Below are 24,704 nucleotides of genomic sequence, written 5' to 3' on the forward strand. Positions count from 1 at the left end.
TGATTATTTCACTTAATACTTTATTTTATGGAGGGAAAAATGAAACTAAGTTATTATAAGGAGCTCTTAAGTTAAATATTGAAAACAATAAAAAAATTATGTGCCTTGGATTATGTTAGGAAGAAAACAAACATTTCTAATATAAAAGTTAATTGTAATGAGCTTCGTAGTGAAACCATTTGTTTCCCAACTAACAAAACACCATGGGAAGAAAGAGTGTCACTTTTGTCATATAAAGAGGGTTGAAGATGAAAATCACTTTCTCAAAACAACATGGGAAGAAAGAGTCTATGCTTGTGCCATACTAAGACGGGCGAAGATGAAAAGAATTTTTTCTTAGACTTATAAACTTACATATCCATTCTAATTTTCAAAATTTTTATCATATTACCAACATTCTTGACTTATTAATATGTCTCGCTGAGAAAAAGTGAATACAATTCTTGGCCCTAATGTAAATACAATACTATCAAACTCCATTAACGTCTATTAGCAACTCTTCTTTTTTATAGATTGAATAATAAATGCTACACTAAAAATAATATAATACATGTACTTATGAGCTTCATAAATACACTAATCTACCAACCAGTACATTTTTTTCCATTTTTATAACATTTTATCTATTTACCAATAAAATGATCAATTGACATTTCTTACATTTCTACTTATACATTTTATTAATAGATTTTATTTTTGTTAAAGTTTGAGACATATCAAGTACATTAGATACATGGTTAACATGGTCAATTTAGGACAAAATCAACTCTATTCACCTTTATTGGATATCCCAAAGTGCCTACTTTGTCATAATAATTAGTCATGGCTTATTGACCATACGTCCAATAGACTTCTATTGAGATCAAATTATGACCAAAACATGATTCATAGTATTTTAACAATTTTAACAAATGATTTAAAGATTTCTTAATTTCTTGCTCTTTGTATAAAATTATAGCATTTTAATGTAATTGATTATTCTTATGAGTTATTGGATAAGAAAATTGAGTAGTTAGAGAAAATTGAGAATTAATTTCTCAACGAGTGTCTCAATAATATTTGCAAGACTCCTAGCTCATATTTAGTGAACCACAAAGGACATATATTAGTGCCATATCAACAAAGTAATAAATGAATCTGAAAACTCCACATATCATAATAAATTGAGAATAGTTTCTAGTCTTGGTCATCTAAATATATGAATTAAATAGAAATCGAGAATAATCGGTTATCTAATTTCCTTTCAAAGAAAGAAAGAGAAGAAAGGCCTCAATTACATATATAGTAATACTTAAATAACATTCATTCCTTAGATGTAGGCAATTTTTCCAAAATTTATGGATTTCTCTCATGTCATTTCTAATTTTAACTAATTTTTCACTAGGAATTAGAGGGAAAACTAATAGTATTATGTGCACATTCTCATCTAATTTAATTTACACAATTTTTAAGTATTTTTTTTTTAAATTTATTACTTTACTCCCTCATGTATTGGGAGAGCGGACAATGATTTTAGACTTATAAACTTACATATCCATTCTAATTTTCAAAATATTTATCATATTACCAGCATTCTTGACTTATTAATAAGTCTCGCTGAAAAAAAAGTGAATACAATTCTTGGCCCTAATGTAAATACAACACTATCAAACTCCATTAACCTCTATTAGCAACTCTTCTTTTTTATAGATTGATTAATAAATGCTACACTAAAAATAATATAATACATGTACTTATGAGCTTCATAAATACACTAATCTACCAATCAGTACATTTTTTCCATTTTTATAACATTTTATCTATTTACCAATAGAATGATCAATTGGCATTTCTTACATTTGTACTTATACATTTCATGTATTAATAGATTTTATTTTTTGTTAAAGTTTGAGACATATCAAGTACATTAGATACATGGTTAACATGGTCAATTTAGGACAAAATCAACTCTATTCACCTTTATTGGATATGCCAAAGTGCCTACTTTGTCATAATAATTAGTCATGGCTTATTGACCATACGTCCAATCTTCTATTGAGATCAAATTATGACCAAAACATGATTCATAGTATTTTAACAATTTTAACAAATGATTACCATCGCCCAAAAAGGGAACTAACCCATCTGCGAAAGGAAAAGAGCCTATGGTAGCAGCCACCCCCCTAAACTCCCCCGTCTCATCTCCAACAAATTTGCTTGACAGTGACTTAGACTATCTTCTAAGCAAGAAATCACTCGAGCTGGAACCCTTAACCATTCATAAACCAAGGAAACCATCGCCCCCTCTTATAAGCCCAGACTCTGCAAGAAATATAACGGTGAGAAGAAAAAACAACAGAGGCAGTAGACATTTTAGGGGGAGGGCTGATGGCGCAGACAGAGGAGTAAGAAATCTTTCCCTTGTTGATGTACCCATCTTTGATATGTCAGAGAATCGGCCTCTTAGAGCAAGCGTGGTTGAAGAAACCCCTCAATGACTTTCATCATATCTATGAACATAAGAGGTATGGGAGCAGACCAAAAAATTTTGGCGCTAAAGAATCTGTTCTACTCAGCTCAGCGAAAAATCATCTTCATTCAAGAAACCATACATAGCAATCAGGTACCCATCTCCTATTTTAGGAAAATGTTTCCCACCTGGCACCTGGTTGCTTCAGAATCCAAAGGTCTTTCGGGGGGCTGGCGGTTTTATGGGACCCTGTCTGGATTAGAGCAAAAGCTTATAAATGTTTTGCGGGCATTCTCATCTCGGCCTCTATCAGAGGAAAAGACTATCCCATTAATATCTTGAATATATACACCCCTTATAAGAACAAGATCCCATTCTGGGAAAGATTATTTACATCAGAAATTTTTGATATTGAATCATTGATGATTGCAGGCGATCTAAATGTAACTCTAAATTCGGAGGAACGATGGGGGAAAAGCAGGAAAAGAGACCTGCTGGCAGACCGTATCAGATATGAACTTTTGCACAGGAATCTTGTAGACATAAATCCTTCCAAAATGATGCCAACATGGGACAATGGAAGGATAGAAGAGGCATATATTGCAAAAAGAATTGATCGATTCATTGTACATGTCAGCATTATTGATAGAATGGGCATGCCTTACTCATCAATTGGAAATGTATTCATATCTGACCATAGGCCGATATATCTCAGCTGGAGGGAAAAGGGTTTTAGGAAAGGGTACCCTTTCAAATTTAACAGATCATGGTTAGAAGATTCAGATTTTAATGAAATCATAACAAGAACCTGGAAGGATTTATCAGCAAAAGATAAGATCTCCCCTTTTTTGACCTTTAGAGACAAACTGTCCTCTATGATAAAGGTTGTTAAAGAATGGCAGTTTAAGAAAAGACAACTGGACAAATTGGCCCTTCGGGAAATACAGATGGAATTGGATAGTATCTCAGGAGTTTTGGCTACTAATACAATACCATTTAATGTGAGATGTCGCATAAAAGAGCTTGAAAGGAAAAAACAAAAAATATTGAAGCAGGAAGAAGCTTCATGGAGACTTAAGAGCAGGGCGATTTGGCTCAAGGAAGGTGACAAGAACACAAAATTTTTCCAGGCGTGAGAGAAATTCCATATGGAAAATAAGTGATGGTCAGGGGGGCTTCTTATTCTCTCAACAAGACATCTCAAAGGAAGCTGTGAGATACTTTGAAAACCAATATAAAAGAATGGATGTTTGCAGGTTTCAGGATATTCTATGGGGCATTGATCTGTTCCCACAAATGTTTGATGATGAAAAAAATGAATGTCTGTTCCAGCCCATAACAGAGGAAGAACTTCTAGGAGTTATGAAGTCTTTCAAGAAGGATAAATGCCCCGGCCCGGATGGCTGGACAATAGAATTCTTTATCCACTTCTTTGATATCATCAAACAAGATTTGCTGAGGATGGTCGAAGCAGCGAGAATCTCAGGCAGCATACATCAGGTAACATCCTCCACTCAAATAGCACTTATCCCAAAAAAAATGGAGGCTGAATCCTTTCAAGATTTTAAGCCGATATCCCTTTGCAATATAACTTTCAAAATCATTACAAAAATTATTGCTGAAAGGATCAAAGCTACCTTAGCTAGTTTTTTAACAAAGGATCAACATGCATTTTTAAAGGGAAGGAATATATTGGATGCTGTTGCCAATACACAAGAAAGCCTGTTCACTATGCTCTCAAAAAAATCTGAAGCTGCCATATTGAAGATTGATCTACAAAAAGCATATGATTGCTTAGATTGGGGGTTCATTAGATGCTTATTAGCTAAGATCGACCTGAAATCTAATATAATAAATTGGATCATGGCATGTGTGGAGAAAGTAAACTATGTTGTCATCATAAATGGGATTCCTTCTCCTTTTTTTCTAGCAGAAAGAGGGTTGCGTCAAGGCTGTCCCCTTTCTCCTCTTTTGTTTATCCTGGCAATGAATTCATTAAGCCTTCATATTAACAGAGCAATCAGTGAAAATAGTTGCCGGCCCATGAAGATTTGCAGAAACAACTACATCTCGCATAACTTATTTGTAGATGATGTGCTCATATTTGCAATGCTATGCAGAGTCACTTGGATACGTCTTCATGACATTCTAAAAAGATTCCAAAATGCTACTGGTCTTCAAATAAACAAATCAAAATCCATCCTCTTCCATAATTATGTCAACATGGAAACAGTAGAATGGATTTCTGTGTTGTTTGGGATAGAGATGCGGTCCATCAAGGATGGATTAAAATATCTGGGATTTCAGCTAAAAGCAAAGGGTTACACTAAAGTGGATTGGCAATGGATAATAGACAGGTACTACAAAAAGATATCTGCTTGGGAATATAAGAGCCTATCATTGGCAAGAAGAATTGTTCTAACACAAGCAGTATTAACGCAACTTGCTGTATTTTGGGCACACTTATTCTTTCTCCCTGCAAGTATCATCCAGAAAATGAACAAGATAACTGCAAACTTTATATGGGGCGGCAAATCAGAATAGAGAAAATATCATCTTACTAGAATGGAAAAGATCTCTATGCCGAAGAATTCTGGTGGATGGGGACTATTGGACTTTTGGGAAGGCACTATTGTGCAAATCACTGTGGAGAGGGATATATGGAGAAGGCCCCTAGAGCATCACAATAAAGAAGAAATATATGGGCGGCAAAGATATGGCACACTGGTACAGATTAGGGAGGATTGGAGCCACGTATGGGCCAGCTATATGGCTAAGCTTTCGCAAGATTGAGCAACATTTTCTAAAGAATTTGATATGGAGCTTACAATCCAGCAGCAGGATTCTCATTGGAATAGACCCTTTCATGTGCGGTCGAGAGAAGATAACCATTCCTGAAAGACTCCTAAATTTCTTCCATAGGAAAGGCTTTTTCACTTGGGATAAACTCATAGCAGTATGGCAGGGCCCTATCCCTCTTTGGAAAGAGACTGACAGTCTAGGGATGTCAGAGTCTTTGGCAAGGCAATGGAACATTATCAGGGATGGCTTGAGATGCTATGGATTACATCGTTCTTTGCTAGAAGATGTTCTTATTTGGAAAGTGCCAAAAGCAAGTGCTCAGGTTTGCGTAAAAGACATTTACACAAATTTGATAGGATTAAAGACCGCACATTCTAGCCCAATTTTTCCATCAATTTTTTGGAAAACAGGATGCCCTCCCAAATTAACATATTTCTCATGGTTGGTCTTCCATAATAAAAACCTGTCTTGGGAAAATCTGATAAAAAAAAAAAAAAAAAAAAAAAAAAGCTAGCATGGGCCGGGTTTGTGCTTAATGTGTGAATCAGCCGAGGAAACCAACTATCACATGTTCTTCCAATGCCAAACAACTCTGCAATTATGGCGGGACCTGCCAGTTTTATTTGGTTTCCCTCTTGTGACTCATGCTTCGATGCATGAAGCTTTCGAATGGTGGAGTGGGCAGAAAGATACATGGAGATCAATAATTATCATAGTCCTCTAGTGTGCATGCAAAAATTAATTACATATTAAAAAATCATAAAATAATATAAGTAGACAAGTTAAAAAATCATACTCAATAGCCATGACAAAGGATTAGTTGAACATTAGCAACCCAGAAAGCCATGACCAAAATTAACATCCACAGATAAAACCTTAAGAGCTAGGTGGTATCACCATGAGGTTCGTGCAGGTAAATCATAATTGCATGAAGGTTGACTTTTTCTAAGTGCAGATGCACCTCCTATCATATTAAATTCATTATTTTTGGCTAATAAAAAGATGCTAGCATGAGTGCCAAAACCATGTCTAAGATGGAAACGGACAAGTAACCCAATAAGATTGTGACTACACATTAGCATCAGTTCTAGATTTTATGAACACCAACCTTATTTGCTAAAGGTTTTTGTGCGGCTAAAGCCTTAAATAGCATGGTGTCGAGATTCCAAAACCTGGTGGCAATATTAATTGGAATTTGACATTTTGAATTTAATAATGTGTGGAATGCAACACTATGATGCCTCTTTTTTTCATTTCAGGCTCTGTGAAACTTTTTCCATGTAATAAAAGCACTAAATATATATTGAAAAGTCATAAAATAATATAGGTCAACAGGTTAGAAAAAATCATAGCTAACAACCATCAAAACAATTAACATATGTATTAAAAGACGCAAAGGTTCTAGTGCGACTAAAGTCTTAAATAGCATGGTGACGAGATTCCAAAACCTGGTGGCAATATTATTTGGAGTTTGACATTTTGAGTTTAATAATGTGTGGAGAGCAACACTATGATTCCTCTTTTTTACCTTTGGGTTGTGAAACTTTTGGCATGTAATAAAGCACTAAACATATATTGAAAAGTCATAAAATAATATAAGTCAACAGGTTAGAAAAAATCATAGCTAATAACCATTACAAAAATTAACATATGTATTAAAAAAACACAAAGGTTTTGGTGCAACTAAAGTCTTAAATAACATGATATTGTGATTCCAAAACCGGTGGCAATATTATTTGGAGTTTGACGTTTCGAATTTAATAATGTGTGGAGCACAACACTATGATTCCTCTTGAGCTGCTGCGAGATGAGAGGGTTTGAGGCGGGAGCGATTAGGGTTTGATACTGCTCTGCAACCGGCAGACCTTTACAGACTGCATCGTTCTGCCATTAACCTCCAACCATAAGACAACTACAGCACGATAAGGAACAACTACCAAGCGATGGAACCCCCTCAGGGGGAGGACATGGTGCCTCCCCCCGCTGATACGGAAAACGCCCTGCGACAAACAGAAAATGTCAGGAAGGACCATCAAGAAGATATAGCAACAGAACATGAAAATGCGCCAAGGAATAACAACAAAACTGAAGAACCAAGAGTGACGTCAACCACCTGCAAGCCTGTAGCAGTTGACAGACCTAAAATCGAGCTCCCAAGTCAGCGGATCAACACTCAGATCCAGTTTATGAAGGATCATGCTTTGATAGGAAAGTTCATAGGCTTTTGGCCAACAGAGAAAGCACTGCATGGCTGGAGAGCAGCCAAATGGAAACCAAAAGGGCACATAACTATGCAGTTAGGGCCTAAGGGATTCTTTACTGCCATTTTCAATTGTTTGGAGGACCGAAACAGGGTACTGGATGACGGACCATATTTTTTCAACGCAGCAGGACTATACTTGCGAGAATGGATTGAGCGTTTTAACCCGGACAAAGAAGATCTGAGCTGGGCCCCAATGTGGTTGCGCCTTTATTCTCTCCCTCTGGAGTACTGGGACGAAGACTCTCTGCAAGACATTGGGAATGGCTTAGGCGAATACATCAAAGTGGCAGAGGAGACAAAACTAAAGCAATACACCTCCTATGCGTGGATCTGTGTATACATGCACCTCAGCAAAGCTCTCTTGGATGCGGTAAGCCTTTACCACGATGATTATGAATGGTTACAAACAATAGATTACAAGCATGTACCGTTCCACTGTAGAAAATGCCACGCCCTGGGCCATTTATTCCGAGACTGTCCCTCCAATTTGAAATCCACGACCACCCCCACAATGGACAAACCTGACTCGGATGGGTTCACAAAAGTTTCCAATTGCAAAAAGACCGACAAAAAGCCCTCTTCCTCAGTCAAAAAACCTGTCATCAACACCTCCTTGCCATCAACAAGTAACAACTTTGAAACTCTGCTCCAGGCGGAGGTTCATATCTTAAATAACCAGGAGCAACCTGAAGCCATTCATAAGACTACCCCCCATTCTACTCCCTCAAGCTCAAAGAAAGCCCTCATTTCCAAGCAACCCGCAGATCTCAAATCACCCTCTCCAAGTAACTCGCCAAAAAGGAATGTTCAAGGAATGGAGATAGATAGCACACAGATGCAGCTCACGATTGTAGATGATACAGAGGCAGAGCAGGAAGCAGTTCAGCACATGGAAGAGGAACCAGAGAGCTTCGACATTGGAGACCTAGATATACTGGGACTTGAACAGGCATGTAAGAAAAAGGAATATGATAAGATCCCCGAGCGATAACGAGGGAACTTAGAGGTAATTCTCTCAAGAGCACAGAAGCAAAGATCGTTAGGTATCCAAACTGGAAGTCAGTGGGATGGAAGAAATATCTTCAAAGACAATAAGAAACGAGGAAGGAAAACAGATCTTCAGAGAACCATCCACATAGGGGAGATGCTGGTGGAATCTGGAAGATACTCCAAGCTTACCAAATATTATAATCCCCTTCCCAATCGTGAATCATGAAGCTCATCTCATGGAACATTAGAGGGCTCAACAGCCCGGGAAAGGGTCGACTAATAAGGAACATGTTACAACAGGAAAAGCCTCAAGTTCTCTTCCTGTAGGAGACCAAGTGTAATTCCACAACGTTGGACCAGATCCTCGCCAAAGCATGGCCAGGAAGCAAAGAAGTGGCTGTGGAAGCCATAGGAGCCTCAGGAGGGCTAGCCATAGTTTGGGATGATAGAGCTATAACACTTACTAACATACATGCTAGTAAGCACTTTATTCAAGCCATGTTCCATATAACAGGGACAAACGTTCATGGACACTTAACCAATGTCTACTTTCCCCAAGAGGCAACAAACAAGGTAGACACACTGAACACCTTAACTCAGAAAGATCCCACCCACTTTGGATCACAGGAGGGGACTTCAACATGATAACAAAATTGAAGGAAAAAAGAGGAGGACGGGTCAAGCTGGACTGTGAAAGCACTCACTTCAAAAACTACATCCATAACAACAGGCTCATAGATATGGAATTCAATAATGGCGTATACACATGGAACAACAAACGTGCAGATGCCCACCAAATAGCATCTCGGTTAGACAGATTCCTGCTCTCTGACAACGCAATACATCTTGGAGGGGACCTCTCGGCCTCTATCTTGCCACTCTCTGGCTCAGACCACTGGCCTATTAGACTTCACTGGCAAAGACTGGGAGACAATGTTCACAGGCCCTTTCGCTTTGAAGCTTTCTGGCTGAATGACCCAGACTTTCACAACCTAATTACAGAGACATGGAAGAATTTCAATCCACCGGAAGGCACAAAAATGTATAAGCTCCAACAAAAGCTAAAAAATCTCAAGAAAAACATAAAACAGTGGAATCACTTTACCTTCGGCAATATCTTTCAAGCGCAAGACGCTCTTGAACAAGAAATGCAAAAATTACAGCAGAGAATCATAGCTGAAGGCAGATCTGAAGCCCTAGCAGAACAGGAACGCCAACTACAAACACAAATCTCAGAAAGAGAAAAGCAGGCAGAGATACTTTGGAAACAAAAGTCGAGGATCAGATGGCTTAAAGAGGGTGAGCGTAATACAAAGTTCTTCCATACAATATCAAAGTATTTTGCAGAACAACTTGTACTAAATCCACTTCAAGGGGAACATCTAGAAAAGCTTGAGGATATAGAACAGGAACTCCTCCCCACTTTCAAGGTGCTTCAGGAACCGCAGATTGATCGGTTCAGCTAAGAGAAAATCAAAGAATATTCCTAAGATCATAACTGAGGAACACAATCAAATCCTCCTCAGCAAACATTATAAAAGTGGAGACAGCTATGTGACAAAAAGTAGGGAAAGCTCTTGGACCAGACGGCTTTTACAATTCAAAACTTCTTGGATCTAATCAAGGAGGAAGTTGGCAAGTAGTCGAGGAATCCGTGTAAGCAGATGGAAAGCTTCCTCCAGCAAAGGCACTCATTTTGGAGGCGCACCACTAGGGAGAGCGCGGCGCAGAGCACCAAGCTCGATTTCCTCAAAAATTCCTTCACATTGCCAAAATCACTCAAGTCTTCTAGTGATGCAACAAGTCAAGATCTTTTCCCTTACTATATGAAGGAGTTTTTCTTAAAAATTTATGGTGGTTGTTCTGAAGAAACTCAAACCCTATTTCCTTACAATTTCCCAAAAAACCATTGCCTAGGGTTTGCATTTGTCATTTTGCTACCAAGTTCATTCAACCACTCCTCACCTTTTCACTCCCCCGTTTATTTTCCCAGTCTCATCCACCCATTCCCTTCTCCCATATTCCTAAAAATCATTTACCCCTGTCCCCAAATCTTAATTACAAATCCCCAAACCCTAATTGTTGTCCCTAAGCTTCCATATTATTCCCTAATCCCCTATTTCCCACAAAACCCTGTCATAATAGTCCCCAAAACCCCTCATATCCTCTCCCTCCACAGTCCCTCACATATTCTTACCCTTGGTGGTAGAAAACTACAATCACCATAAATCTCTTCATACTCATCAAGAAAACTCACACATTAGCAAGCATGGAATCTGATCCTTCATATGACCGAGATGAAGAGACACACAATGACTCTCCTACGGAAATGCATGCACCAAGGAGACCTCACAAGGGTGGCAAACATATACGAGAGGAGCCTACTTCACTTACTGAGCTGCAAGCCTGCCCTCTTGCTATCACATGCTTCCAACACCAATCCTGTTATCAGTTCTGTGAGATGGTTGCTAGAGTCCAGTATCATCACGAGTTAGCCCAGTTGTTTGTGCTTCATCTACATAATGGCCAAACCACTCTAGCTGATTGTAGAAATTTTGAATACTAAACACATATTCAAAGAGATTATCCTGATCATGCACTATTGCGGAATACATGCACAATACATAAGTTCCTCTACGTTGATCAACAATTTAGCAGCATCAAAACAATGAAACATCAATAGCATGCACACATTAACACAATATGTAACCTAGGGAAAGCTTACAGCTGAAAACCCCACACTATCTGTATATTAATGATTGAGAACATGTAACATTACATAGTACAATACTCCTCACAAGTATCCAGCACTATCTCCACCTGTTACACACAAACCAACTCAGACCCGAACAAGTCACAGGTTCAAATCTTCTCCACTGCTTTGCCTGCCTCTATTGCATAAACCTGCTAAGAATCACTCACACTGGAAATCACGTGAGCACAGGCTATTCTACTGGGCAAAATCAACGCAATACTCATTGGCATACTCAGTACATTGCTTGTGCAAATCCTCATGCACAATTATAGTCACAACTGATAGCAATCTCAACCTCTAACACCTGTCCCTATTGAACTATACATGCACTGACATGCAACTGAGTTAACTGATGTATTCTTTAGTTGCTTCGTGAGTTAATAATTAGTTTAACAACTCATCATTAGTCTATTTGCAGTTAGACTAATTACAACTAGTTTAACCAAGTCAAATTGAACACAACTCCATCAACTCCACAATCAACTCCACCAAACTCAACTACATGAGTTCTAACTGAAGTCTTGCATGCAACAACTCAACTGACCCACAAAGAAAGTGTATTTCCTTCTGACAGCTGCATGTGCCACATCTGTAGCTCAAACTGAAGTGCTCCAAGAGGATAAGATAAAGTTTATAGCCTAAATATTATTATGAGACAATAATATTTGACTTTTCTATTTTTGACTAGCAGTCTAAAAATAGACTCTGATCACTCCTACTGTGATCCAAAAATAGAAGTCCATCTATTTTTCCCAACATGACCAATCATCCATAAACAACATTCTGCAACTCATAGACCATGATCCATATGTCTAAAAATAGACTTTGCGCCATAATTTGCCTGCGGGCCCACTTAGTGAAGGCGACTCCTTTCCACTAAGCTCCATCATCTTGTTGCATTCTCAACACTCCCTCTCAACAAGATATGGATTATCAGCAACCCCTATCCTGCCTCGGTGGTATTCGAATTTGCTCCTGGTGAGCGCCTTCGTCAAGATATCAGAGTCCTGATCCTTTGTTGGAATGTATGAAACTAACGTGATTCTCCCCTGCACACAATCTATGATATGATGGTACCTGATGTCAATATGCTTAGATCTATCATGAAATACAGGATTAGCCGAGAGTTTAATGCAACTCTGGTTATCACAGTAAATCATAGGAGGATCCAAGTGAGAACCGAACAAACTGACCAGAATCTTCCTCATCCATATAGCCTCGCATGCAGCCAAACTTGCTGCCATATACTCGCTCTCTACTGAACTGAGTGCCACAGATCTCTGCTTCTTGCTGTACCAAGAAACTGTTGTCGACCTGATACTGAATACCCCTCCTGATGTGCTCTTTCTGTCCGTTGGGCTCCCTGCCCAATCTGCATCTGTGAAGCCACATAGCTTCACCTCATCCTCCTATCTGTACCAAAAACCATATCTCGATGTGCCTCTAAGATAACGTAATATATGCTTGCCTGCCTTCCAGAAGAGCTTGGTAGGCTTAACCATAGCTTGTGAAAGCTGGTTAACTGCATAGCATATATCGGGTCGTGTATTGACCAGATACATAAGCGACCCCACCAACTGTTGATAAACAATGGCATCCACTTCTTTTGCCGAAGTGGCATCCTCCTTCCTCCAACCTCCAGGAAGAGGAGTATCAACAGGCTTGTAGCCATGCATGTTGAACTTCTCCAGTATCTCCCGAGCATACTTACCTTGAGAAACAAACAGTCCACCACTGCGCTGCCAAATTTCCAATCCCAGGAAATAATGAAGGAGGCCCAAGTCCTTCATCTCAAACTCCTTAGCAAGATCATCCTTGCATGAAAGTATCAATAGCTCATCACCCGTTAGAATCAAATCATCAACATAAAGTACAATGATAAGCAACTTACCCTCCACCACAATCTGGTATAGGTTAGGATCCGCCTCACTCTTGGAGAATCCAAGTCCGGTGAAATAGCTGTCTATTCGTGTGTACCAAGCACGTGGTGCTTATTTCAACCCATACAACGCTCTCTTGAGCCTGCACACATGCGACTCGCTGCTGAAGATCTCAAAACCTTCGGGCTGCTCAATGTACACCTCCTCCTCAATGACTCCGTTGAGGAACGCAGTCTTCACATCCATCTGATGAATGTGCCACCCCATCTGCGCTGAGAGAGAAAGAATCGTCCGTATGGAAGAATACCTTGCGACAGGTGCAAAGGTCTCCTCATAATCGATCCCCTCTATCTGTGAAAAGCCTCGGGCAACAAATCTTGCCTTGTACTTCTCCACACTCCCGTCAGCTGCCTGCTTAACTTTGTAGATCCATCTTGAACCCACCACTGATTTCCCTTCCGGTCTAGGAACAATCTCCCATGCACTGTTTCTGACAATCGAATCATACTCTTCCACCATGGCGTCTACCCATGCGGGATCCTCCACAGCTTCCTCGAAAGAGGATGGCTCAGTCACAACACATTTGCTCATAAGAGCCATGTATCCAGTGTACCGATCAGGTGACTGTCTGTGCCTGCATTGGGCTGTAGGTGGTCCTACAACTTTCTCTGCATCTTGAGCCAGTCGCTCAGCTTCTGTCAAGCGCTTTCACCCTTTGATGGTTGGCGCTGCATGAGTGGTCTCTTCCACTCCATGAACCTCGTCCTGTGGCTGATCCACATCCTGAAGCTCATCTTAGGAACTAGTAGCTCCTCATCTGCATGCAAGTGTAGCTCCCTCTCAAGCGAACACTTCATGGCTTTCTCCTCCTGAAATTTTATATCCCATCGCACAACAGTTTTACCACTGTCTGGCAAATACACACGATAGTTGTGAGGCGTATTAGTGTACCCCACAAATATCCCAACCTTTGCGGTCGGCTCCAGCTTCTTCCTGGCATCCTTCGTCACATGCATGTAAACGTTAGCACCAAAAATCCTCAAATGAGAAAGATCAGGCTTCTTACCAGAATAAGCCTCCTCGAGTGTACTCATGCCAAGTATCCTGTGAGGACAACGGTTCTGCACATAAACTGTTGTATTGCATGCTTCCGCCCACAAGTGAAGGGGTAGGCCCTGATCATGCAACATCGCCCGTGCAACACCCATGATCGTTCCGTTCTTCTGCTCAGCAACCCCGTTCTGCTGTGGGTTATGGGGAGCTATGAGCTCTCTTCGAATCCCTTCTGCCTTGCAGAAATCCTTGAACTCGTCAGAGATGTATTCACCACCATTATCGCTCATAAGAGCCTTCAGCTTCTTCCCCGACTCCTTCTCGACTAGTGCTTTGAATTCACAGAACTTTGAATATGTCTCGCTCTTCTTCTGCATGAAGAAGATCCAGCACTTACGAGAGAAATCATCAACAAAAATCACATAATACCTGTGTTTTGCTGTCGAAGCTACTGAGAAAGGTCCACACATGCCTGTGTGAATTCTCTCAAGGATCGTCGTGGCGCGACTATCCTTCTCGTGAAAGGTGGCTTTCACAAACTTTCCCAAAGTACACCCCTTGCACTAATCTGACTGCACAAGAGTGCCTTTAGGAAGCCCTGTAGTGATCTGCTGCAATATCTTCAAGCCTCCATGGTGAAGGTGACCCAATCTCCTGTGCCACAGCTCGCCATCATCCCGGCTCACCAATCCTTATGCCTTGCATGCCATTGCTGCACAACCATCTACATGCAACTGATAAAGGTTCCTCACTCGAACCCCTATCTTCCGGGTTTCTCCAGTTGTCTTGCTGCGCAAGAAAGCCTTTCCCTCGCTTAAAACAACATCATATCCATTGTCTTCTAACATCACCACATAGATAAGATTCTTCTTAAATCCTGGAACATGCATCACTTCCTTCAATACCAAGGGTTTACCAGACTCCCTCTCAAAGGAAATGGTACCGATACCGGTCGCACTGTATCTACCATCATCGCCCATCTCGATGTGCACTCCAAGATCTTTGTCCTCCAGATCAGAAAACAAATCTCGATCTCCTGTCATGTGAAAAGACGCACCACTGTACAAGAACCAAACTGATCCCATCACACTTGAAACCAAGCATGCGATCAATGAAAAATCAAGCTCAAACTGCGAGGCTAGAGCCTCCCCTGCTGCAGATCCAACAGCTTGCTTGTTCTTCTTCTTCTGTGGACAATTAGTGGCATAGTGTCCATGCTGGTGACAGTGAAAACACTTCACCTTGGACATGTCCTGCTTCTTGCCTTTCGCACCAGACTGAGAAGCTTTCTTGCTCTTCCCTTTCTTTGCTTTGGCAGCCAAAGCGCAATTTTCTTCATCAGTTCCCTTTGATGAAGATTCGTCCCTGGTACTCCGCCTGATCTCCTCCTGCACAAGATCTGACCACAGTCTCTCCCATCCTGGCAATTTCTCCCGACCATTGACAGAGTCCTGATAGGAATGCCAACTCTTCGGAAGACCAAGGAGAGCCAAGCTCACCAAGTCCTCATCATCAATAGTAACCCCCACACTTCCCAGCTCATCTCGACACTGAGTGAACTTCGTGAGATACTTGGGCATACTGTCACCCTTCTCGCATTTGATGTTTCTAAGTTTATCTTTGAGCGCCAGCTTCCTCTGATCACTCTTGCTTTGGAATAGATCTGTCAAAGCTTTCCACATCAAGTATGGAGAAGCCTTACCATGAAGGCTGGACACAATGTGACCCTTCACGCCCTCCAACAGAATCCTTCGACATTTTGCTGTCTTCTTTTGCCAAGCCTCAGTTGCGGCAGCATCAGTTGGCTTTGGGACCTCAACCTCTATGAACTCCTTCAGCCCATTATCATCCAACACCGCCTCCATCCTGTCCTTCCATGCAATATAGTTTGAGCTGCCCTCAAGAGAATACTCCAATCGCAATCCGTTGAAAGACATTGCAACATTGACACCAAGAAAACACTGCTGCAAATTCGAATTCCACCAGCTCCCAACTCAACCGACTCGGATCTAAGATTCGTGAGAACAAAGTATTTCTCGTACAGAGATTGACTGTATGGGCTTTTAACGGATATCTCACCTTCCCAAGGAAGGATGAATCCAGAGGCTACCTGGCCCAATTACAGACTCTGCCTGAAGAAATAGAATGTAAACACTTCCTGAATAGTAGATATGATGATCAACAACTCTGATACCATGTAGAAATTTTGAATACTAAACACATATTCAACAGAGATTATCTTGATCATTCACTATTGCGGAATACATGCACAATACATAAGCTCCTCTACGTTGATCAACAATTTAGCAGCATCAAAAACAATGAAACATCAATAGCATGCACACATTAACACAGTATGTAACCCGGGGAAAGCTTACAGCTGAAAACCCCACACTATCTGTATATTAATGATTGAGAACATGTAACATTACATAGTACAATACTCCTCACAAGTATCCAGCACTATCTCCACCTGTTACACACAAACCAGCTCAGACCCGAACAAGTCACAGGTTCAAATCTTCTCCACTGCTTTGCCTGCCTCTATTGCATAAACCTGCTGAGAATCACTCACACTGGAAATCACGTGAGCACAGGCTATTCTACTGGGCAAAATCAACACAATACTCATTGGCATACTCAATACATTGCTTGTGCAAATCCTCATGCACAACTATAGTCACAACTGATAGCAATCTCAACCTCTAACACCTGTCCCTGTTGAACTGTACATGCACTGACATGCAACTGAGTTAACTGATGTATTATTTAGTTGCTTTATGAGTTAATAATTAGTTTAACAACTCATCATTAGTCTATTTGCAGTTAGACTAATTACAACTAGTTTAACCAAGTCAAATTGAACACAACTCCATCAACTCCACAATCAACTCCACCAAATTCAACTACATGAGTTCTAACTGAAGTCTTGCATGCAACAACTCAACTGACCCACAAAGAAAGCGTATTTCCTTCTAACAGCTGCATGTACCACATCTGTAGCTCAAACTGAAGTGCTCCAAGAGGATAAGATAAAGTTTATAGTCTAAATATTATTATGAGACAACAATATTTGACTTTTCTATTTTTGACTAGCAGTCTAAAAATAGACTCTGATCACTCCTGCTGTGATCACTCCTTCTATGATCCAAAAATAGAAGTCCATCTATTTTTCCTAACATGACCAATCATCCATAAACAACATTCTGCAGCTCATAGACCATGATCCATATGTCTAAAAATAGACATAGTCTAAAAATAGACTTTGCGCCATAATTTTCCTGCGGGCCCACTTAGTGAAGGTGACTCCTTTCCACTAAGCTCCATCATCTTGTTGCATTCTCAACACTGGTGTGACATCTACCTTGACACCAGAGTCTATTTCTCTAGCAACTGGCATTCCTAATGTCGGAGAGCAGTGGAATAAAAGGCATCAGATTGACAGGGAACACTATGAACCATACATCAAGCCCGGTTATTTGAGACAACTCCGCAGATTTTTTCCCTTTCGGTACCTGAAAGACTCATATGCTCCCTTAATGAAACTCATAATGAAGTATTTCAGCTGTGAGGGACGGTTTTCTCGCCTATATGCTTATCATATCAGATTGTTGATGCACTTTACCAGGGTGAGAATGATGAATCTCCCCTACTTCATGTGCCAAAATATTGAGAAGATGACCACCCTAGTACAACAGAAGACTCCTCAGTAGCAGTTTAACAATATATACCATTTTGCACTCATCAAAATTGTGGTCATGCATCAGCTTGGTTTGCAGGGCATCTCATGGGAGGATTTCATTTCTCATGAGTTCTTCACAGCTCCTCAGGTACCTCCAGAGACTTTTCATGAGACAGGTGGACCTTCTCATCAGCAGGAGGGTCATGAGACACAGACCGCTAGTGTGCCGGTATTTGTCACATATCAAAAGGGCACTAGACGGTTGTTTGCAGCAGCAAAGCGAGTATTATCTCCACTCGGGGTGGAAGGGGTCTTGCTTCCTTCATCAGCACAACAGGTTCAGGACAAGGGCAAGAGGCCATTACATGATGAGGGGCCTTCAGGTGAGCAGGAGATCGATTTCATTCTCATTCAGGACGATGACACAGATTTGGGCCCACAAAGCTCAAAGCTCAAGGAAGTCATCCAAGAGCAACAGGCGAACATCAATGCTTTATCCCTCAACTTGGAAAGAGCCGAGTGGATAATAAAGTACCTGGAGCAAAGAAACAAGCAACTAGAGGATCAACAAACCATAATGGAGCTAAGAAACATACAAGAAAACCGGCAAGCTACCAAACGGAGGAAAGTCAAGTTCACAACACTTGAGCAAGAAATTAATGCTAATCGTGAGTCTTGGTTTGAGAGGACTAATATCCACTTGGAGAGGATACTGGAGAAAGGCATCAATGAGAAAAATATGTTGAGAAACATGGCATATCATTATTTGTCAAGGAATATGGTGTGCCAAGCTAGAATCAGGAGCTTGAAGGCCAAGTTGAAGAAGAGATCAAGGAGGCAAAAAGCGCAAGATAAACTTCAGATCTTGGCTGAGGCTTCCTTGGCCCAACACAACACTTGATGGAGAACACTCAGCCCAAATTTCAAAAAAATTGGGACGCTTTTTGCATTTTTGAAATTTTTGGGCTAAAACACAGAATTTTTTGCCCAATGCGTCGCGCCACCTGGCGCTTGCTTTTGATGGAGGCCTCCAAATGACAAAAAATCAGCATCTTTGGATTTGTCTTGGAAAAATATGCATGCCTACCAATGGCCAAGAAATTTTGACAGGTTTTGAGCCCCCAAAAAGGTCAAAAACACCCAAAAAATGACCTTACTGCCCCTATTTTGACACACAGGAAGCAGTGTTGGGAGAACTCAGTTTTGGAGGGCCAAATTCAAAAATTCCACTTGTTCTGGAAAGTAGGTAGGCAGACCTTTCCAATAAGCATACTTTGAGCAAATTTGGACACCGGGAAAGCCTCCAAAGTGGCTGCAAACAGGCGCTATGCATAGAGAAATCAACGCGGTGCATAGGGGAAATTTTGCTCAGTTTGACCAAGTATACTTTGTTTTTCGCCTAGTTTCTTGATAGTTTGACTTTTCTCCTTCTTAATGTCAAACTCATGATGTAATTTGATGGATCTTGATGTAATTATGTTGAATTTTCACTCATAGAGGTAGATTCATCCATGAAAAGGTAGTTTGCAACTGAATGAATCAGTTCCCTAGTTTCTAGAGGCAAGCTGTTCCACTGCCTAATTTGTAGTTCTCAGTTTAAAATAAGTTGGAATAGCTCCTAAACTCATGAGCTCGACCCCTAGAGACTAGGATGAGTTGTTGTTTGCCTATATCTTATGTTTTTTTAGTCATTAGCATGGTTGGACTTTTGAGAAAGCTTAGAGCTTCATTGTATATATTTTCTCAGCAGTTTTGGCTAAGGAATAGACCACGGTTTGCAGCACTCTATGGGATTCATGTGGCATGTTGCTTTGATATTGTGTTTCCTTCTGTAAATGTAAGTTTATATGTGTTTTATGTATGCCATTATCTCTCTTGTTTCTTCTTAACTAAAACAAGCAAGGATAAAGGTAGAATCCATTGAAATTGCAGTGCTCTACCTAGGGTTTGTTGAGTTATTGATGTTTTCAGCTATTTGAAGAGGATCCCTGAGGTTTTCTTGCCCTCTTCAACCCCTCACCTGTCTAAATCTCTCCATTTCATTCAATTTGAAGTATCAAATCACTTGCCTACCTTGCCCCATTGAGACTCTACAAAACTGAGCCTCATTCCCAAGACCCAAAATTTGCCTTTCCATTTGAGCCAACAAAACATCTTCAAATTCAATCAAAGTCTTTTGCACACATACCTAGCCTAAGATCAGTATTCATATCAGTGATCTCAAGCCCTCATTGATCATATTTTGTTGAGATTGACAAGGAGAGAGCCCTCTCCCGACCTGGTAGGGCTAGCTACCAGGTTAAGCGTGGTTTGATGTTACCCTAGATCCTACCCTTCTCAACCTGAGGTAGATTTAGGCCCTAACAAACTCCACCCCCACCACACATGGTACAACTCAACTTTGATGGAGTGTCAAAAGGAAATCCAGGTAAAGCAGGATTTGGAGGAATATTCAGAAATCACAAGGGCAATGTTCTCCAAACATTTATGGGGTCAATTGGTTGGGATACAAACAACTCAGCTGAATTAGAAGGAATATGGCAAGGACTTCTCCTTGCTCAGAGCAATAGATTCTTCCCACTCATAATTGAAGGGGACTCTCAGATTTTAATTAACATGGTCAATCAGATCTTACAAGGAACTCTAGCACACAAAGTGGGTAGCAGTTGGAGATTGGCGGAAAGGTTGGAACATATTGAACAGTGGCTATTCATTCATTGAGCAGTAACCATCAGGCACATTCATCGCAATGGTAACAAAGTAGCAGACTTCTTAGCAAACATCAGCATTGATAGTGGTAAGACTCTTCAAGTGGGAGCTCTTAGCACTATAGCCAACACACATCAATTGCAGGATTTCAATGATCTGGTGCAAAAGGAAAGTGCTAATGGAGAGGAAAAGCACCCAGATGTGGGTGTCAACAATGGTAATTAAGGTGACAAGATGGACCGTTGACGGAAGGGAGAGCCATCTGGCTAGCTACATCATCCTGAGAGCTTACCTTGGGCGGATTAATAACACATTGCAGGCGATAATTAATGACCCCGAAAGCTGTGACAATTTCACCTCCCTTTTCACCATGGCCCCTGCAGATCGTTTTGTTAATCCTCCTCTTCTCCATGGCATATTTTCTCCGCAAACCACTGAACCGTGCATTAAAACTGCAACAGGCAGTTGCTGCCTGATTCTTCCTTACCTGGATCTTGGTAATGGTTTCCATTTTTCGCATTCCAGTCACTGTCTTTTAGACCGAGGCCCGACCACCCCTGATCACCCTCAGCGTCGCCTTTCCTCCAATTCCTCTGCTGTCAATATATCTTTCAATTCTACCATGGCTCGCCTCAGGCACTGCATGCGCAGTAGACGCAGAGGAACTCGTGGAGGATTTACCCGCTCGCAAGCTTCAACCAGCTCTGCCTCTGATTCCTTGGACTCAACCACTGAGATGCCCAACCCGCTCATTTACCCCACTCATCACTACCCGAATACCAGAAGTGGCAGAGGTAGGAGGGACAATGCTATTCGCTCTACGGATTTCCCACTTCCTCCTTCTCCCGCCCCTCACAGCACTCAATTTCGCTTCCGTAGTTCCTTAAACAGGCCTACAATCACTGCAACTATCACAATTTCCTTCCAGGAAGAGTCTGCGACACAAACTCCTCTGTTAAGTTGCGGGGACAAGCAGAGCAAGGAAGTGCCCGGTAGCCATGGGATCAACATCCCGGGCAACAAGCAGCAAAGTGAAAGCAGAAAGGCTCTGCATGGGAAGGCTAAAGTTGGTGACACTTCAGGTGAGGAGGACAAGCATAACGGCACAAAAGCATCAAGAAGTAGGCAGAACGACACTTGTGAGAGACAGATGGATGCAGAAGGCACTGAGGAAGCTCCACCTGCTCAGGGACGAGGCATGTCTGATGAGGATGATGAATGGTATCAATTTTCCTGCCCGATTGAGGAGGAGCCAACTCCGGAGGAGCCACCGGCTTAACGCTTGGCCTCTTGCAAAGGCGTCCGACTTCCAAGTGGATAAGTCTCACTTTTTTGTGGTTTTGCGGTCTGGATGTGTTTTGATTCTCCACCATGTGTCTTGGATCCTTTGGTTGAGTCTCTGTTAGGTGGACATGTCTCTTTGTCTCTTGGTTATCTCCCTATCTTTTGGTTCTAGAATTGCATTCTATTTTTGTTTTTCAGGAAAACCAAGGTCTACTCGACTATAGTTTTTTCTGGTTCATTGGCTGGTTTCCCCCATAATAGGGGTAGTCTTTACAGGCTTCTTGGACTGGTTTCCCCTATGTTGCGGCAGTGCAAAACAAACAGTTTCAACTTTGATGATGACAGATGATCAACAACTCTGAGGCCAGGCCTCTCTGTAACTTTTTTGTATCATATCAATAGATCAATATTACTTAGAAAAAAACACTATGATTCCTCTTTTTTTCTCACTTGGGACTGTGGAATTTTTGGCATGTAATAAAGCACTAAACATATATTGAAAAGTCATAAAATAATATAGGTCAACAGGTTAGAAAAAATCATAGCTAACAACCATTACAAAAATTAACATATGTATTTAAAAACAAATTGGTATTGAAAAACAATAAGATAAACGACCAATATTATTTGGAGTTTGACATTTTGAATTTAATAATGTGTGGAGTGCAACACTATGATTCCTTTTTTCTTTTCTTTTTTTCGTTTTTGTTTGTGAAACTTTTGACATGTAATAAAGCAGTAAACATATATTGAAAAGTCATAAAATAATAAAGGTCAATAGGTTAGAAAAAACCATAGCTAACAACCATTACAAAAATTAACATATGTATTAAAAAACAATAAACTGGTATTGCAAAACAATAAACTGGTAAATGTAGATGAGTTGAACATCAACAGTCCAGGAAACCATGGAAACAAATAACGTCCTCAGATAAAACCTTGATACCAAGGTAATATCACTAGGAGCTTCGTGCAAGTATATCATAATTGCATGAACGTGAAGTTTTTCAGGAGTCCCAAAACCATTTTTTTTTTCAGAGAAAAAAAAACCAACATAGATTTATATTAAGAAAATATAAAGATCCTCCATACATAAGGCAACTGAAAAGAAGCCCCACATGTTTTGAAAAAAGGAAATACGTTTACGGATAGTCCGAAAGCTCCATATCAGAAGCAGGAAAAAAAACCTACACATCACATCTATATAGCCCACATGACCTGGATTGCCACAGATTTATACAGAAGCAGGAAGAGATAGTCCACATAATGTTTTCATTTACAGATAACACACACGAAAATAGGAACAGACAGATTGTCCTAGAAGTAGAGATCCAAAAATATAAAGACTGTTACCGGCCAAACCAGAGCAGAAAAAAAAGACCCGAGAATCATATTGCAGGCACATTTGGCGAACAGACATTTTGATGAAAAGATTCATGGCAAGCCAGGATTCGCTGAAGAATGGCATGAAGGGGAACCCCTGAACCTTGGAAGATTTGATCATTTCGCCAGATCCACAAGAACCAACAGGAAATGATAAACAACGACCTCCAAGATGAGGATTGTTTGCTCCACCAAATGAAGGCATCCTGGACAGAAGAGAAGATAATGTAAGGAAAACCAAACTGTAAAGACAAATCATACCAGATATTGAGAGACGAAGCACATTGAAAGAACATGTGCAGGTTTGATTCCGCATCATTGAGGCACATAGAACATCTGCTCGGCCCCTGCCATGATTTCCTCTGAAGGACCTCCCATGTAAGATTTTTGTTCCAAAATAACAGCCAGGAGAAAATAATCATTTTGAGAGGACATGCAGCCTTCCAGAGACAGGGGGGAAACTGCGACTGAGTACTGCCTTCAGTGACAGAGATCAGATCAGCATAGATAATCTTTACGCTCATTGACTGATTGGATCTTTTGAGGCCCCAAACCAGAAGATCTTTTGTACCTGATCGCGTGATTCCAAAGCTACAAAGGCTCGCTTTTACCAAATTCCACTGGGAGAGCATCGAAAGGGGGAGATGCAGGTCTTCACCATCTTTCCAAACCAGGGATAGACCAAACCATTCTTTTATCAGCTTATCCCAAGTAAAGCATCCCAGCCTATGAAAAGTGAGGATCAACGGCAGAGGAAACGAGAACTCCCGGGCACAAGAAATAGGATCATAACCAATGAGCATACTAGCTCCCGAGCAAAGATTCCAGCTAAAATACTTCATGAAGAAATGATGCACTTTCCTGAGACTCTGCCAAATCGACGATCCCCTCTTGATACCAATGGACCGCCTCCTGTACCAATATTCAATACTCTTGCCCCGAAGGTATTTTGCCTTTATAATCTTACTCCATGGTCCGGCGCCAAAGATACCTCGATGAAGAGATTTACATAGAAGGGCATTTCCGAAGGTGCGCAAATCCAACAGGCCCCATCCACCGGCACTTTTTGGTTTCGAAATAGCCGAGAGCTTAACAAGATGAATTTTGTTCTGAAATGAATGGCCAAGATGAAAATGAACAAGTAAACAAATAGGAATGTGACTCCATTACCATGGGTTCCAGAGTTTATGAACACAATGTTGCACCTCATTTGCTAAGAGTTCTTATACATGCCTAAAGTTTTAAACTAGGATGGTGCCAAGATTACAATTCCTGGTAGAATTATTATTTGAATTTTAGCATTAACATTTGAAATTTAACATTTTGAATTTGATAATGGTTAGAGCACAACAATGTCATTCGTTTTTTTAGTTCGGGTTGTGTGAAACCTTTCTCATGTGATTCAGAACTAGACATATAAACAAGAATCACATGGTAATAATGCCATTGTATTT

At 40.6% G+C, this 24,704-nt stretch overlaps 1 protein-coding gene across 1 annotated transcript; it reads left to right on the forward strand.

Moving 5' to 3' along the window:
* The first annotated feature begins 2,871 nt into the window (after positions 1–2,871).
* On the forward strand, positions 2,872–3,585 carry LOC149138768 (uncharacterized). The gene has a single exon (XM_089450486.1). The coding sequence runs from the start codon at positions 2,872–2,874 to the stop codon at positions 3,583–3,585; it is 714 nt and encodes a 237-aa protein (XP_089306612.1).
* Positions 3,586–24,704: the final 21,119 nt, after the last annotated feature.

Source organism: Pinus tabuliformis, chromosome X (assembly GCF_031772625.1).
Source record: "Pinus tabuliformis cultivar Carrire ecotype Pingquan chromosome X, CPIR1, whole genome shotgun sequence".
In the NCBI taxonomy this organism is placed as follows: domain Eukaryota; kingdom Viridiplantae; phylum Streptophyta; class Pinopsida; order Pinales; family Pinaceae; genus Pinus; species Pinus tabuliformis.

Bases quoted from the DNA above. Each gene is read 5' to 3' on its own strand.
- LOC149138768 (XM_089450486.1), top strand. From the start codon at position 2,872: ATGATTGCAGGCGATCTAAATGTAACTCTAAATTCGGAGGAACGATGG.